The sequence below is a fragment of the Bidens hawaiensis genome, unplaced genomic scaffold (assembly GCF_021521415.1).
Source record: "Bidens hawaiensis isolate Kalapana, Puna unplaced genomic scaffold, B.hawaiensis_p1.1 tig00004357_1, whole genome shotgun sequence".
Lineage (NCBI taxonomy): Eukaryota > Viridiplantae > Streptophyta > Magnoliopsida > Asterales > Asteraceae > Bidens > Bidens hawaiensis.
In genome coordinates, this window is record NW_027491262.1 from 90,636 (window position 1) to 107,500 (window position 16,865).

General features: G+C 37.7%; 1 protein-coding gene and 1 pseudogene across 2 annotated transcripts; both read left to right on the forward strand.

The window, feature by feature from the left end:
* The first annotated feature begins 1,284 nt into the window (after positions 1–1,284).
* On the forward strand, positions 1,285–8,757 carry LOC143626349 (uncharacterized; annotated as a pseudogene). The gene is made up of 4 exons (XR_013152414.1): positions 1,285–1,820; positions 7,579–7,671; positions 7,745–7,916; positions 7,998–8,757. The product of XR_013152414.1 is annotated as an uncharacterized LOC143626349 (transcript).
* A 774-nt stretch (positions 8,758–9,531) lies between these two features.
* On the forward strand, positions 9,532–13,245 carry LOC143626274 (cation/H(+) antiporter 2-like). Its single transcript, XM_077096416.1, has 4 exons — positions 9,532–9,687; positions 9,851–10,849; positions 11,922–12,844; positions 12,912–13,245. Exons 1-4 carry the CDS (start codon positions 9,532–9,534, stop codon positions 13,165–13,167), a joined length of 2,334 nt encoding a protein of 777 aa, XP_076952531.1. The 3' UTR covers positions 13,168–13,245.
* The last annotated feature ends 3,620 nt before the right edge of the window (positions 13,246–16,865 follow it).

The following is a 16,865-nucleotide window of genomic DNA, read 5'->3' on the forward strand; positions in this document are numbered from 1 at the left end:
ACCAGCCTTGGTTGGTAAATTGATATACCTCTCATATACTCGTCCAGATATTGCTTATGCGGTTGGAGTAGTCAGCAAATTCATGCATCAACCTCAAGTTTCCCACATGGAGGCAGTAATACGGATTATCAGATATCTCAAAGGAACAGTAGGCCATGGAGTTATCTTTCAACCAAATAAACACCTAAAGGTCCAGTTATATACTGACGCAGACTGGGCAGGAGATAAAGATGATGGAAGATCAACATCAGGATACTTCACTTTGGTCGGTGGAAACCTGGTTACATGGAAAAGCAAAAAACAGAAGGTTGTAGCATTGTCTAGTGCTGAAGCCGAATTCCGAGGAATTGCACGGGGCGTGGGTGAGGTTTTATGGATATGTAAACTTTTGACAGAACTCGGGTTTCCCCAAACCAAAGCTAGTAAAATCATGTGTGACAACAAAGCTGCAATACAAATTTCAGAAAATCCAGTTCAACACGATCGTACAAAACATGTGGAAGTTGATAGGAACATCATCAAAGAAAAACTTGAAGCCAAGATTATAGAGCTTCCTTTTGTTCGATCAGAAGACCAATTAGCAGATATATTAACAAAGGCCGCTAATGGGAGAATATTTAGCCAATGTCTTGACAAGTTGAGCGTTGTAAACCCTACTGCTCAACTTAAGGGGGAGTGTTAGAAAAACAATAAAAGATAATAAGAAAAGTTACTTGACATTCTTTCCCCATTTGTGAGAAATCAACAGCAAAGGACAGCTAGGAGGTGTGAACCGTTGGAGCCAAATCAAAGGGATCCTTCTTTCCTTTATTAGTTTGTATTCCATTGTTACAAATGTAAACATCCATCTATTTATATGTAATCTCTTTTCATTGTAAAAAAACCCAATACAAGAAATAAAAACCAATCTCAGTGATTCCATTGAAAACAATTATGTCGTACTCAAGTATAAACATATATATAGTGAACAATAGATGATAAGCTTACCATAATAATAAAACAAATAAAGCTTTTTCTATATACACTCGTGGCTGGTGCTTCAAAATTTAGCATCAGATTCCAAACTAAATCCATTAGCTTACCTTGCAGATCGCATCCAATCGCTTTCGAGATTGAAAAACTGCTTAACAAGATCAAAACAACAGCAGCATCTGCGGACGCAATTTGTAGTGGTTTATCTCAGCTTTCAAGATTGTACAAATGCATGGATGAACTCCCAACTTCATCAATTACGAAAGCTTTGATGTCTTGCGAACAAAACAAGAATTGGGTCGAATAAGTGATATGCTGTCAGAAGTCAAAGGACATAATAGAGAGCTTCTGTGTGCTTTAAGGAGGAGAAAGGGGGAGCTGACATTTGAAATCAGCATGGAGAAATACAATTGCTTTACAAGGAAAATGAAAAAAGATATTAAAAGGTTGATTGGAAGTTTGAAGCAAGTTAATAACATGATCAATGGTGGCTCAATGGTGGTTGTTTCACATAACCACCACCAGCTTGCCAGGGCGGTAATAGGAGTATCCGAAATGACCATTTTGGTTTTTGAGTCTTTGTTGATGTTCTTTTGTGTACCAGTTTCTAAGCCAAATAGGTGGTCACTTGTGGCGTCAAAGTTGATGCACAAAGGGACTGTGGCATGCGAATATAAGCAAGAAAATGGGATCGGGAATGAGTTTGAACGAACTGATGCTGCATTGAGAGTATTACGTAAATATGGATTTTCGAGGGAAACAAGAAATGTGCAGATCGCACAATGCAGTTTGGAGAGGCTAGGGGCTCAGATTGAAAGCGTGGAGGGTGGATTAGAGTTCATTTTTAGGTGCTTGGTTCAGACCAGAGTTTCACTTCTTAACATCATCTCCTAGTAAAAATCAAAACATCTGTTTACTTATTAATTAGTCTATTTAATAGAAATTACGACATGTACATTCTCCATGATTTGTAGCTATGCATTGCCATGAAAATCTATATTGGTAATTTCTGTGTCATCGGACTAGTTTGTTAATCATGATTAACTTGTAAACTAACAGAGAGATCATACTAATTGTTGATGCGATTTAGGACGTGTGGAGCGTACTCTTGTTCAACTTTATTATGGCTTCGGTACTAAGGAACATCTACGGCCGGCAACACTCCTGATTGAGGTTGCGCTTACATGGTAGTTATTTGGTTTTTGCTGGTCGGTAGCAAATTAATTAAAGCTCGATAGCAACTTATTTTAGTAGTACCAAATGAGCTTAAGAAGCAAATAAGCTGTGGCAGGCCCTTAAACTTTGGTGGGTACGTAACAATAGCAGCTAACACGAGTATTATTAATATCAACTCACCAGAAAGTGGTAACTTGGAGTAGTTGCAACTGGGCAATCAGATTATCGGTTATAACTATAACATGCCATGCCTTTAACAAAGGATTGCAACAATTCATTGTAAAACACGCGCGCATACACATGTGTGTGTGAATGAATTGCGAGAATTCGAAAGAACTCCATTAGTTATGCAAAATTTTATATAAAAAAAAATTTCATATGTATGATAAGTAAGTTACATCTGTAAAGAAAATATGGATAGACTATTAAAATAGGTGTAACAAACGTTTAAGTATATTTATATATAGTGTAATTTGCGTAAGTGTAACAACGTTTACATATTCATTAAACCTATATTCGAAGTGGATACATGTATTATTTTTTTGTATTTTTGTAAATGTAACTTACTTACGATACATATACAAAGAAACATCTAAAAAAATATTGTTAAAATGAAATTCATTCACAGCTCAAATGAGTTTCAAATATCCATCGCCTTTGTCGTGTTCTAACATTTTTAGTCAGAAATTTTTTTCGTTTATTATATATTGTCCCTAACAAGCTAATCAACAACAACAACAACGTTTTGTGTGTAAGGAGCTCACTTGAGAATCATATGTAAAATATGAGAGTGGGAGCATCATGATTTTGTGGACCGGTCCCACATAAGCAACCTATAGGGGGTGTAAATAAAGAAATTGACCGGCAGATCGATATTATTAGGGATTTTTATATATTTCCCCTTCCAAATACAAGTTTTTACATATCACATCTAACCACTCTTCCAATCCAACAACAGTGCATGGGTGACCATCTGCAGTTGTTTATCTAAGCTCACAAGCGCATGGGTGATGATGATGTTCTAAACCTGTTTGCAATCAAAACAAGAGATTCTAGAGGAATTACTCGACCAATCCTTGAAAATCTTGGATATCTGTGGCAGCACAAGGGAAATGGTGGCACAATTCAAAGATGCTAAGCTATTGATTGTAGAGTTAAAACACGTTGATACCATGATCACTTGTGCTGGATGATTCAGATAACCACCGACTTGCAGCAGTGATGCTAACTTTGTTTTTAAATCTTTGCTTGCCGATTTCAAAGCCCAACTGTGACATCTCTCGATTTCGAGTCAAATTGTATTTATTTTGTATTTGTTTTTATGTTGTAAACTGACCCGATTTATATTCCGAACATTTCAAATATATAAAATATTGGATTTTATGTTACTAAAACATTCCCGCTTGTCTAATTTGAAAAACCCCTTTTACGGATTCGAAAACGGACTTAAAACGCTCAAGATATATCAAAAACGAACTTCCGGACGCGAACCGACGTGCTGACCAGCAGCAGCCCCATTTTTGTTTTTTTTGTTGTTTTGTGACTTGTCTTGACCCCTCTTGCATGAAAACCTTAATATCACACCCCATGCTTGACTCTTTCAACCGACCCTATATATACACCCATATCCCCTTCATTAATCCTTACTCATTCATCTTTTTTTCTTTCAATTCTCAAGCATTCAAAGGTGTTCTTCATATTTTTTTGGCAGTTTGACTTTCCAAAGTCAAACTGACCATAGTCTTACATTATAATCAACTTGTTAACACTTATTTATACTTGAAGATTGTTATACAACATATATATAATAGCACCCTTTGTACCTTCGGTGGGCATTTCTCCGGTCTCGGTCGGTTAAGTATCCGGCCCATAAGACAAAGCTACATGGAGGACTCGTAGTAGTCCTTGATTATATATATATTTTCCGCATCTAACTATCAAACTTGTTATACTTGTTTAACTTCTGCTCATCTTTGTTCTATTTTACATTTTGAGCTCCATGGTTATGGGTTTGTAGAGACTAGCCTCGGTTATTCCGTAAATAGCTCCAAACCGGAAGTCGAACTCTTGTTTACTCGTTTGTTTAAATAGTTGTATAAACATGTTTTATGTAAGATTTGAGTTTCTAAAATCATTTTAATTAGTTCCATGGTTATGGGTTTGTAGAATCTAACCTCGGTCTTATCCCGAAACAAGATTCGAACCGGAAACCGAACTTTCGTTTAAAGACTTTGTTGTTGACTTTTTGTATGTAAAACTTTGTTATTATTATTTATAAATTATTTTACAAGTTCTATGATGTTTGGACATGTAGTAACCATTCTTGGCCTTATTCCAAGATAAAAACCGAACCAAACCGAACTAAACCAAGTTTACTCGCTTAAGACACACAAGTGTGTTTTTAACCATTAAAGCTTATATATTTCTTTAAAAATACTTTATAAACTAATTTTAATTATTTTCACAAAGTACTCGGAATGTTGAATCCAACTTGATCTTATAACAAAGTTTGGACCGATTAAACCGAACACTCGCTTAACGGACGTTGTTAGTTCTAAAACAATAGAACTACATACTTGGTTAAGTCTCTTTAAGATTTATTGAGTTATCTCGTACATTTATTATTTTGGGAAAGTTGACTTTGGGTTTGGTCAAGTCACCAAGACTCGAACCGACCACCCGAACACTCGTTAAAACCCGTTTTAGTATCTATATTATAAAGGGACTTACTTTCTTACATTTTTACCCACCTTATTACTTAACATAGGTTGAGTAAAATTAAGGGCTAGATACTTTAACCCGGTTTCGAGCAAACTTACATTTTTAAAGGACTATTATTATAATTTCTTAAATATTTACATTTTAAACCTTAAACTTTAAATGTTTACATTTCTTATCATTTATTTTTGTTTAAAGACTTCCAAGACAACTTTTCTAATACAAGACTTCTTCTACTTTAGGCTTCGTTCGTTAAACTCATCGTTCCGGTTAATCTCCAAATCATCAAATCTTTCAAGTTTATTACTTGAATGTGAGTACTTTCATCCCCTGTTTTCACTCTTTTATATTTTGGGGGTGACATTGCAAACTTATTCAAATCCAAATGATTTATACTTGAGTCTTAAACCACAAACTTTATTGTATACTTTACTTAAATAAATGCTCGATTTGGTGATTATATGCTTATATGCTTGAGTGCTAATGTGTTTACCGCTTTTGGATGGTTGATTCATAAATCCGAGTATATCTGGCATCCTCTTATAGAAAGGTGTCGTTAATGTATTCTTATTAACGATTTCATACAAAATCCGAGTATATTTGGCATCCCCTTATAGAAAGGTGTCGTTAATGTATTCTTATTAACGATTTCATTTATCTAAATTATTGCTATTATTTATTGTTTTGTATACAAGTTGTGGAATTTCATATTATATATCTATTGTTCAAAAACTATGAAATTGCTCACCAACCTTTGTGTTGACAAAATCTATTTATGCAATGTTACAGGTTTGACTTTAGGTTAACTCGAGGACTTGAAGAAAAAACGTTATCGAGGCTATTAGGATATTAGCAAAACGAACATTATATTATTTACTATGATTTGAATTCGGTTATTGTATAAACAAGTTATGTGACTCTTTGTGTTTTTATGAATTTAAATGAGTTGATTAAAATTGTCACTTAATAGTGTCGTGTGCGATGAACAATCGGTTGCGCCCCGACGTTTCCGTCATGGTCAGGGTGTGACAGATTGGTATCAAAGCCCATCGACTATAAGATAGGTGGTTAGACGTACCGACCTAGTATAGTTTAGGCTTTAGGGTCCTTATACGTGATGCTTATACGTGTTTACCCTACTTGATTGTTTATTGCACTTATTTATTTATAAACTTGATTAAAATTCATTTTTAAATCATAAATGTACACATACACACACTTTCATAGTATTCTAAGGTATCCTTACCTTAAAACGCAAAACATTAGTTTTTTTTTATTATGTTTTATGGATCACAAGCTTAACTTGGATTCCGTTGTTTAAAATCTCCTTAAAGATCGGCTCTATAATATTCGTTGCGATGACCGTAGGGACTGAACACTTGGAAACGGCCTTTTGACAAAAAGATTCCAAGAATCGAAGGTGATATACTTACCTGGGAAGGTCGAGTTTAAGTGTTCTTCTCTAGGCCAAACGACTTACGTTATATGAGACGACAACTTTAAGTAGTCGAATGCAAGCGTTCCGGTTGCCTCCATATTTTGGTGTTGAAAACATGAAAGCCACGGTGATACGTGGACTAGTGTTTTTGACATCTCGTTGTATCTCCGTTTTATTATATGTTATTATCGCAATTTGAGTCAACGACATAAAAGACGCGGTGATACGTGCATATGTTCGACTCCATATATATATTACATTTATATACAAATTTTATTGTCGGGATATCAAATCATGGTGGTTCATGTACGACTTCTCTGACTATATATAAATTTCTTTACTTCAAAACCTCCCAATTTTTAAACTCCAAAACTTTGAAACATATACTTATACACATTTTATCATTTGGTTTATGTACAAACTTAAAAAAATAAATAAATAAATAAATAAATAAATTTCTTACTAACATCTCATCCTCACTAACTCTAGGAATTCACAATCAAAAATCGAAATTTTATTTTATCTTTATACACTCTCATATTTATTTCCAATTACTTCAAACTCATTCTATTTTCTTTAGAAATTTTTGTTTTAGAATGCCTCCACTACGACGTCAACCACGCAAGAACTCCAACCGGCATATGGCATCTTTCGTCGTCAAGCAAATGGCCGCTGTGATTCCCGAACTACTAGCCCAACTTCAAGCTACCCAACCTCCTCCCGTTGCACCTTCCGTTGTTGTACCCGTTGAACCCAAACCCGCCTTCCACCATGAGCAAATCTCAGGTCGCCAGACTCACTCGGTCACTCTTCTTCACCTCCTTCAACACCTCCAAATGGTACGTCTTTCTTTCTTTCTTTTTCAGCCCTAATTGATGTTACTTCAATTCAATAACAACGGTACATTACAGCAAGACGGCGGATAAAGCTTCTGAGGAACAAGAGACAGGTGGTTGTCAGGCAGATGAGGCGTGACATTGCAATGCTCCTTCAATCTGGTCAAGATGCCACTGCCAGAATTAGGGTTTTCTTTCTTACTTCTTGATGCTTGGCTTTCAACAGATTTGATTCCTCTCATACTTACAGGACATCAAATTTTTCATTCTTCTAACTTAACTTTACTTTTATGATTATGATTGTCTTGACCTCAACTACTTAAACCATTTAATTCAAATTACCATGATTGAATTTCCCATCATATTGACTTATACTTTGTGAATTAGGTCTTTCTTTTGCACATAAGCTAAAATCTAATATGTCACTTTTATGTTAAGGTTGAGAGAACAAAACATTCTGGCTGCAAACGACTTCATCGAGCTCTTCTGTGAACTTATTGTGCAACGACTAACCATTATTGCAAAACAGAGGTATATATTATGAATATTAAGCTTCGCTTGTATACAAAATGAATAAACCACTCAGTGTTATTTGTTTCAACAGGGCGTGTCCAGCAGATCTAAAAGAAGGGATATCAAGTTTAATATTTGCAGCTCCAAGATGTTCTGAAATTCCAGAATTAGCTGCACTTAGAGATATTTTTGAGAAGAAATATGGTCAAGATTTTGTTGGGGCAGCTACTGATCTAAGGCCTGATTGTGGTGTCAATCGAATGGTGAGTAGGTTGCTTTGATAATAATTGAATTATGCCTCTTTTGTTGGTTGATTTATTGATGGTTTTGTAATGTGTTTATAGCTTATTGATAAACTCTCTGTTAGAACCCCTGCTGGTGAATTGAAATTGAAAGTCTTGAAAGAAATAGCTAAAGAATACCAGATTGATTGGGACACGACAGACTCTGAAACAGAACTTCTCAAACCTTTGTGAGTGCTTCAACCATGCCTATCGATAAGCCAAACCAACCATCAAATGGGTACTCAGAAACCGTTCAAAAAAACATGATGCATTTTGACAACACAAAATCAGCTGCTGAAGCTGCTGCTGAGTCAGCTAAACTGGCAATTGCTGCTGCAGAAGCTGCTGCATACTTAGCAAGCAAAGAGTCAAGCCAGTCAACTGGTTCTATAAATGCCAACAATCTTGACTCGTTTTCTAACAGCTCACCTGTTCAGTTCAACAAAACATCAAGGCCGAATTCTGAGAGGTCCTATGTTTCATCCGGTCAAAGGAGACACAGTTACAATGCATCTGGTGTGAAATTTGATGATTCAGATTCTGATGAACAAGTTGAAATAGATTATAATAATAAGATGTCTAGAAGACACACCTACAATGCACCTGTAGTTTCATCTGTTAAGTTTGATGAGTCAGAGTCTGACTGTGATGAAGAAATTGAGACGGACCATGCCCCTGATGGGAATCGTGGTCCACCGAACCGTTCTGCACCTACTTCAGGTGATGTGAAACCTGGTCAGCGGGTTCATCCTAAACTGCCAGATTATGATACACTTGCTGCTCGTTTTGAAGCTCTCAAGCATCACAAATCCTAGGCCAAAAGGGTGGAACTTATTTTGGTTGCTTCTTTTGAGTTTGATAATCCGTTTATTCGTAATAGGTCAATAGCCGGTATATGTTTGTTACATATTTGTATAAAAAGATTTGTTATATTTCAAAATTTCAAATTCTTATTATTTCGCTGCTATGTTTATGTCACTTGCATTTTTTTTATTTTATAGTAGCCATTTTAAGTTTTTAAGCCTATGAGTATGTTGAAAGAAATCACATGGCATACACTACGCATCACCTGTTTATGCCCCATTAGACGCTCTTAAATGCATTTCTACGCTATCACACCTTTCAGTTTAGAAGACCATTATTGTTTCATAGTAATGGAAAACTTTATATTGAAATTGAAATAGTTAAGTTTTCATTTTATATACCCTTGTACGTCCTTGCTAAGGTATTAGTAATAAATAGGTCACTGAAAAATATATATGATGGTTCTCCTTGCTAAGGCCGGATCACAAAATCATCTGGCTCAATAGACTGGTGTGTGGGAGAAGTACAACTTGTTGGTTTTAGTTAAAGTTTTAAGAGACGATGGTCAAATAGATTTTAGCACACAAAGAAATAATTATATTTTCGGCAAAACCATTAATATTTTTGTGTGTAAATAAAAAAAAAAAAAATAGATAAGAGACCATTAACGAAAAAAAGGGGAAATTTGTAGGATGTTGGTTCTCCTTGCATGCAATTCCAACTCCAAACAAAATCCCCTTTCTCCTCCTCCAACCCCATTTCTCGTCGTCATTAATTGCAGAAGAGAAGAATGGATGACACGGCGGAGTTATCATGCCCTGACAACGACATGATGAACCCGGCATTGACCATGACGACGCAGGTCTCCGCCATTCTGGTTCTGTCCCATGTTTTCCAGATTTTCCTCAAGCCCTTGGGCCAACCTGCGCCCCTCGCTCAGATGCTCGTAAGTATGTCTCATATCTTCTCTTCTATCTAATACGCTACATTACATTTAATTGCATGTCTTTCATATTTTATGTTATGTTCTATTACATTAACAATTGCTTAAGTATCCTCGTCGTAGCATATATAACCATTGCATTCTCATTTCTTTCACCACACCACAGGCAGGATTTGTGCTAGGCCCGTCAGGTTTATCAAGATCACCATCCATACACGTCTTCTTCTTCCAAAACTTTGCAGTCGACTTCTACGAAAGCATGGCATTATACTGCAGAATAAGCATCATGTTCCTCATAGGCCTTGAAATGGACATCCCTTACTTAATGCGAAACCTACGCCCCGCAAGCATCATCGCATGCGCCGGTTGTTTAATGTGCACAATCTTCGCTTCCACCATTTCCTTCTTTGTATACGAAGAGACCGGGTCCCGTGGGTCCAGGTTCACCTTAGCACTAGTCATCACAGTAATCTTAGCCAACACAGCGTCTCCCATTGTGTTTCGGTTAGCTACTGATTTGAAATTTGCAACTTCTGATATTGGAAGATTGGCTATATCTTCCTCGTTAATTGGGGATATGTACGCGGTTTTTATTTTGGTTATCATATCGGGTGAGAAAAATAAACGAACGTTTAGCGGGTGGGCGCTTATGGCATTCTTTTCACTTCTACTTTTAGTTGGGATTATTATTTTCACCTCATATTTAGTTAACTGGCTTAACCATAGAAACCGAAACAAAAAGAATCTTCAGGCGGTTGAAGTGATGTTATTGTGTTCGGTTATTCTTGTTGCTGCAATGACTTTGGAAACTATGGGGTTTAGCAGTATTATAGCTTGTTTCTTAATGGGGTCTATGTTCCCACGAGGTGGGAAATCGGCTCGGACATTATTAGCGATTTTGACATATACGGTCCATAATTTTATTTTCCCGATTTATTTTGGGTACACGGGGTTTAAAGCGGATACGAGTTATTTGAATGAGTTGAAAAGGATTGGGATAGTTTTGATGGTGATTGTATTGAGTATTGGTGGGAAGATATTTGGGACAGTTGCTGCTTGTTATTATTTGAAGACACCTTTAAATGAAGGTGTTCTTCTTGCTTTTTTGATGAATATGAAGGGACATGTTGATATTTTGACTTTGACCACAGCTATGCAGAATAAGGTATTATGTGTTTTCTTGTCTTGTTTCAAGGGTTGACTGGTTTCTTCTCTTTATGGTTTTCTTTTCTTTTTTGCATTCTTAGCTTAGCGTGACACTAATTTAGAGGTTGACATGACATGAAAAATTTAGGTTTTGGGTTCGTGTATCTAACACGTTTAAAGCACGGGTCGTTGGCATGCTTTACATGTTTAATTAAACAGGTTGGCCCGCAAAGCTGTCTAGTTAAAAATGTCAACATGCCAACCTGTTTATGACCCTTTTTTTACAACCCAACAAGCCCATTAACATGTTTACAATTTTTATTATCCGACTAACTAGTTTGACATGTTTAGATAAATGGGTTAAAGGGGTCGTGTACAAGTCAACTCCTTTTTAATTAAATGGGTTGACATGTTTAACCTGTTTAGTTTAATAGTTCTACCTGCTAACGTGTTTAGTTAAACATACCTACTAACCCGTTTATGACCCATTTAACCCACATTTTACAACCCACAAACCTGATTAACACGTTTAGAACTTGATTATAACCCGCCAACCCTTTTGACACGCTTAGATAAATGAGTTAAACTGGTCGTGTTCGGGTTACATGACTTTTAAGTGTGTGCAGATTAGGCTTGATGCTTTTGACATGAAAAAATCAGGTTTTGGGTTAGCATATCTAACCTGTTTAAAAAACAGGCTGTGCTTGGGTCAAATTGTTTAATTGAATGGGATGTGTTTGGGTTAACATGATTAGTTAAACAAGTCAACCCGCCAACTTGTTTAGTTAAACATGTCACTTCACTAACCCGTTTATTAACCTAGTTTTTTACTACCCAATTAGCACGTTTACAACTTGATCATTACCTGCCAACCCCTTTGACACATTTAGATAAAGGGGACAAACAGAACGTGTTCAGATTACATGATTTTAAGGGCGGGTAACAGTTGATGTTTTTGGCACAGATAAATATATGACCCATTTAGTTAAAATGTCAGCCACTAACCCATTTAACCCATAATTATGCAACCCAAAAACTTGATCATTATCCGCCAACCCGTTTGACATGTTTTGATGTTTGTGTTAATGCAGGTGATTAACAGTTCAGTATTCTACAACTTAATGGTTTCAGCTGTAGTACTAAGCTCCCTAATCTCAGCTGCACTAATCGGTTTCTTGGTAAGAAGAGAAAAAGACACAATCGGAATCAAACACATACCAATGGAATATCACAGTCCCGATAAAGAACTCAAACTAGTCGCGTGTGTGCACAGCAGCCATCCCGTCAACTCAATGGTACGCCTCATCGTATCACTTCGCGGGTCCGACAACGTCCCAATCTCCCCATATTTAGTGCACATAGTCGAGCTTCCAGAACAAACCAAAAAGAGCAACTCATCTATTTATGAACAAGAAGAAGGTGACACTAGCGACGATGATAACGACGTTAGCAACGACGCGGTGCAAATAAACGAAACCGTCGATATGTTCATTGAAGAAACAAAGATGATGATTCAACAAGGTAAAATAGTATCACCATTTTCAACAATGGATCAAGATGTCTGTGACTTTGCTGGTGATAAACGAACTTCGTTTATCGTTCTTCCGTTTCATAAACATCAAAGAATTGATGGCAAGTTTGAGACCGGTAAAGAAAGTATTAGAACAACGAATCAAAAAGTGTTGAGAAACTCTCAGTGTTCGGTGGCGATTCTAGTTGACCGTGGTCATACAACCACGGGGACGCAAGCTGCAGGGTCAGAATCTTTGCAGCAGATTGCTACATTGTTTTTTGGTGGGCCGGATGACCGGGAGGCGTTGGGGTTTAGCAAACGGCTTAGTACGCATCATCATTCGAGTGTTACGGTGTTTAGGTTTTTACCGACGTCTGCGAAGGGCCCTAATGGTGGGGTTGATGTTGCGCAGAAGGAGGAGGATGTTTTAGTGACAATACAAGATCAGGAAACCGAAGTTGAAGAGGCTGATAGGTCTGCATTGGCTAATTTTTATCACAGGTACTACTGTGATATAAATTAAATTTGGTCTTGATGGCTTAAAACTACTGACTAGTTGTATTTGCAGGTATGTGACATCAGGGAAGGTGAGGTTTGTTGAAAAATATGTGGACGATGGGGTCCAAACAGGATCGATATTGAGAGACATGGCGGAAACATACTCGATGTTTGTAGTCGGGAAAGGTGGCAGGAGCGACTCGCTTTTAACAACTGGAATTAGTGACTGGGAAGAGTGCCCGGAGCTTGGTGTAGTGGGTGATTTTTTGGCTTCTAGTGAATTTGATGATAGTGGTTCGGTTTTAGTTGTTCAACAACATAGATGAATTTAATCAGTACAAATAGCTGACACTACATACAGTTTTTATTAAGACAGACAGTTTTAATGATAGCATTGTATCCAGCACAAGGCCCTTTGAAAGATTGTACAGTTTAGGAAGGAGAATGTTTTCAGGCAGAATGTGACAGTTTATATGTATAGGTTTTGTGTTATATAAACTTGTATATATGTATGTGATGTATAGATGCAGGCCTTTAAAATTGAATGTTTCAAATAGAGAAATGACAGAGCAGTCCTGTATTGCTTGCTGTTAAACATTTGTTGTAGACATGACATGACTCTTTTTTCTTGAAATGAAAATATGGTGTATGCGTCAAAGTGATTAAAATCAGTTTGTTACATGCCTTACCATGAGCAAATGGTACCGGATACCAGTACCAAGTTTTTGGTAAAATCGGGATTTGGATTTTCAGGGTTGGTATGGTAATGGTACCGGCATTTACCAAATTTTTGCCTAGAGTACCGGTACCAAACCGAGCATTTTCATTGCCGGTACTGGTACTAGTCGGTACCAAGTTGATCCCTACCATAGAATTAATGAAACTTTCAACAAAGTAATGTTTTAATTACTTAATTATAAAAACTGTTTACCCATAGGCCTTCAGTCCTACCCACAAACACAGAGAAAAAGGAAATGATAACAGGATGAAAAATTTTGTTTGCTTTTATTTAACTGTTTATTATTATTGATATCAAAAATATTATGACAACAAAATACTCAATTTTGGTGTTTCTGTGAGGATATGCGTTTGAATCACTTGCATAAAATAATAGGTATCACAAAAATTAAGGGAAAAACAAAAAAAAGAAACTAAAAACTCTAATAATGTAAAAACAAGTTTTGACAGACATGTTGGTCATAAACTAGGATGATCATTGTAAACTAGGCAAACACTCTCAGACTTTTCTTCTTGTATTATCTTGATTCCAACAGGCTCCAGCTTTCTATATGTAACTGCTCTCTTCAAACTTACCACACCACACACATGACAATGGAATTCAGACCTCCAAAACCCATGCTCCTCCTAATCATCTATGCAGCCATTTTCAGTGTGTTTGCAGCATCCGCAAAGGGTCGAACCAACTACCCGATATTCATATTTGGTGACTCAACAATGGATGTCGGCACAAACAACCTCGTCGATAACTGCAGCGCAAGGGCCGATCACCCATACTACGGGATAGATTATCCCGGGCACCAAGCAACCGGGAGGTTTAGCAACGGGCTCAATACTGCTGACACTATCGGTAGGTTGAGGATGCAATTTCAACTCTGGAGCGAGTTGTTTCATAATAATTTTTCTCCAACGGGTCAACCTAGTACAACTAAATAACAAACAAACAAGCGTATACAATAAAATCTCACTCGATCATAGCATAGCAATTTGTAGGGTATTTACAGGCAAACTTTGTTAGGATTAAACGCACACACGAAACTGAACACACACACGAAAGCAGTAAACGAACACGAGGATTTAACGTGGTTCGGTCTAAACTGACCTACGTCCACGGGTGGCAACTAGGTATTTCTTTATTGAGTGACAAATATTACAAGTACATAATGTTGTTTATATAGAGACTGAACTAGGGTTAGTAAATTATTATGCAAGAAATCTAAACCGGGCCGGGCTTGGGCCCGACCGCCCACACCCGTCTCCTCTTTTGACTTCATATAATAAACCGGGCCAACAAGGCCTACGAACCCAACAATCTCCCACTCGGAGGCCTTGAGTACTCTCGTCTGCACTCCTGATTGTACTTCTGTAATCTGAACATTAAACTTCTTCTAGTTGCCACCGCCTTCTCATCAATTAACCTGAAGGCCCGTTGAAGCTCCCCGGAGCTCCAACACGTCAGTCATGGCTGAAACTGCCCCTGACCCGTTCTCTGTCCCTACCGGCTCCCACTGTAACGAACTACCGGATCCTGAGATAACCTGAGAACAAACACTCTCCATATTCAGCAAGTAATTCATTGGAGAGACTTTTACAGCTGGAATACTGGTTTTCTTAATCCACTGTCGACCTGGAACTGTAACTGAAACACGACCTGTGCTCCCACTGTCACGATGTCCCCCAACTGATTTAACCTTCCTAGCTCGTTCATCCTGAATCTTCACTTTGGCTCTGGGTTTGTTACTTGCAAAACGAACCTTCTTCTGCCCACGAGATTCTGTGAACCGGACTTTGTCTTTCACCAAAACTGGATCCACTCCTTTCGATGACATATCGACCATATACAACGAACCCATTTTCTTGCCACGAGCAACCACGAGATTCCCTTTGACTACTTTCCACTGCCCATTCCCGAACTTAACATCGTGCCCCTGGTCATCCAACTGCCCAACTGAAATCAAACGTTTCTTCAAACTTGGAATAACCCTCACGTCTTTCAAAGTCCAAGAAGTACCGGCTGAAGTTATCAAATCAACGTCTCCCATACCCGTAACCTCTAAAATATCATCATTCGCTAGTCGAACCTTTCCAAAATCCCCAAATTTAAGATTCTTCATCGTTTCACTACAGTGAGTGGCATGAAACGATGCACCAGAATCCATCACCCAAGCATCAACGCTACTCTCAACACTACAAACCAAAGCCTCATCACTACTGACCCCGTCATCTGTGTCGTCTTCTGTAACGTTCACCTCTTTCTTACCATTCGGACACTGATTCCTGAAGTGTCCTTTCTCTTTACAACCCCAACATTCAATATCCTTACGAGTCTTAGACTGACTCCTCTTCCTGCTCCCACTGCCTCGCTGTTTTCCCCTACCTCTACCTTATGTGACTAGCATATTGCCTGATGATTCACCTGAACTTCTGCGTCTTGAATCTTCTCCCAGAATCAGATCTCGAATCCCATCGAAAGTAATATTTGTAGACGAACTACAAACTGCAGTCACTGTTTGCGACCAACTGTCGGGCAAAGAGGATAATAACAAGAGGCCTTGAACTTCATCATCAAACTTAATGTCAACTGACACTAAGCGGGACAAGATCGAATTAAGATTATTGATATGAGTTGTAACTGACCCACCCTCTTTCATTCTTGTTGTCACTAGCTCTCGGATAAGATAGACTTTATTCGCTGCCGAAGGCTTCTCATACATGTTGGATAGTGCCTCCATCATACCACGGGCTGTGGTTTCTTTCATGATGTTAAACGCCACATCTTCCGACAACGACAATGTAATACAAGCCCTAGCTTTCTTGTCTAACTTCTTCCAATCTGCTTCTGATATCTTTTCTGGTTTTTCATCCTCAAACACTACATCCAAGTCTTTCTGGCAAAGTAGTGCCTCAATCTGCATCTTCCACCAACCGAACTTCTGTCCGTTAAACTTCTGTATCGAAACCTTTCCGTCTTCTGCCATAACAATGACTAAAACGAAAAACTGGATAAAAACAGAGACAGACACAACAATGGCACGAGCCTGAACTTAACGACTGTTCTACTGAACTCTGTTAAAAAAATCAACCTATTTATACGCAGCGGAATATCGAACTGAAAATCAGAAACCGAAACTTTAAACTGAAACGATAAACCTGACAAACGCGGTTGGCACTGGTTCTCCGTTTCTTTAATGCTTCTTCTGACTTGACAACGATTCTTCAAAGAAAAATAGAATCCTGATTCAACTTGTTCTTGGTTTGGTTAGGCTGATCAGCGATAACAGGTAAT

What these genes read in the sequence shown, in the direction of transcription:
- LOC143626274 (XM_077096416.1), top strand. Translation starts at nt 9,532, where the DNA reads ATGGATGACACGGCGGAGTTATCATGCCCTGACAACGACATGATGAAC. An exon ending in CCACAGCTATGCAGAATAAG is followed by an intron (nt 10,850 to 11,921) that starts GTATTATGTGTT and finishes GTGTTAATGCAG; the next exon opens with GTGATTAACAGTTCAGTATT. An exon ending in TTGGCTAATTTTTATCACAG is followed by an intron (nt 12,845 to 12,911) that starts GTACTACTGTGA and finishes TTGTATTTGCAG; the next exon opens with GTATGTGACATCAGGGAAGG.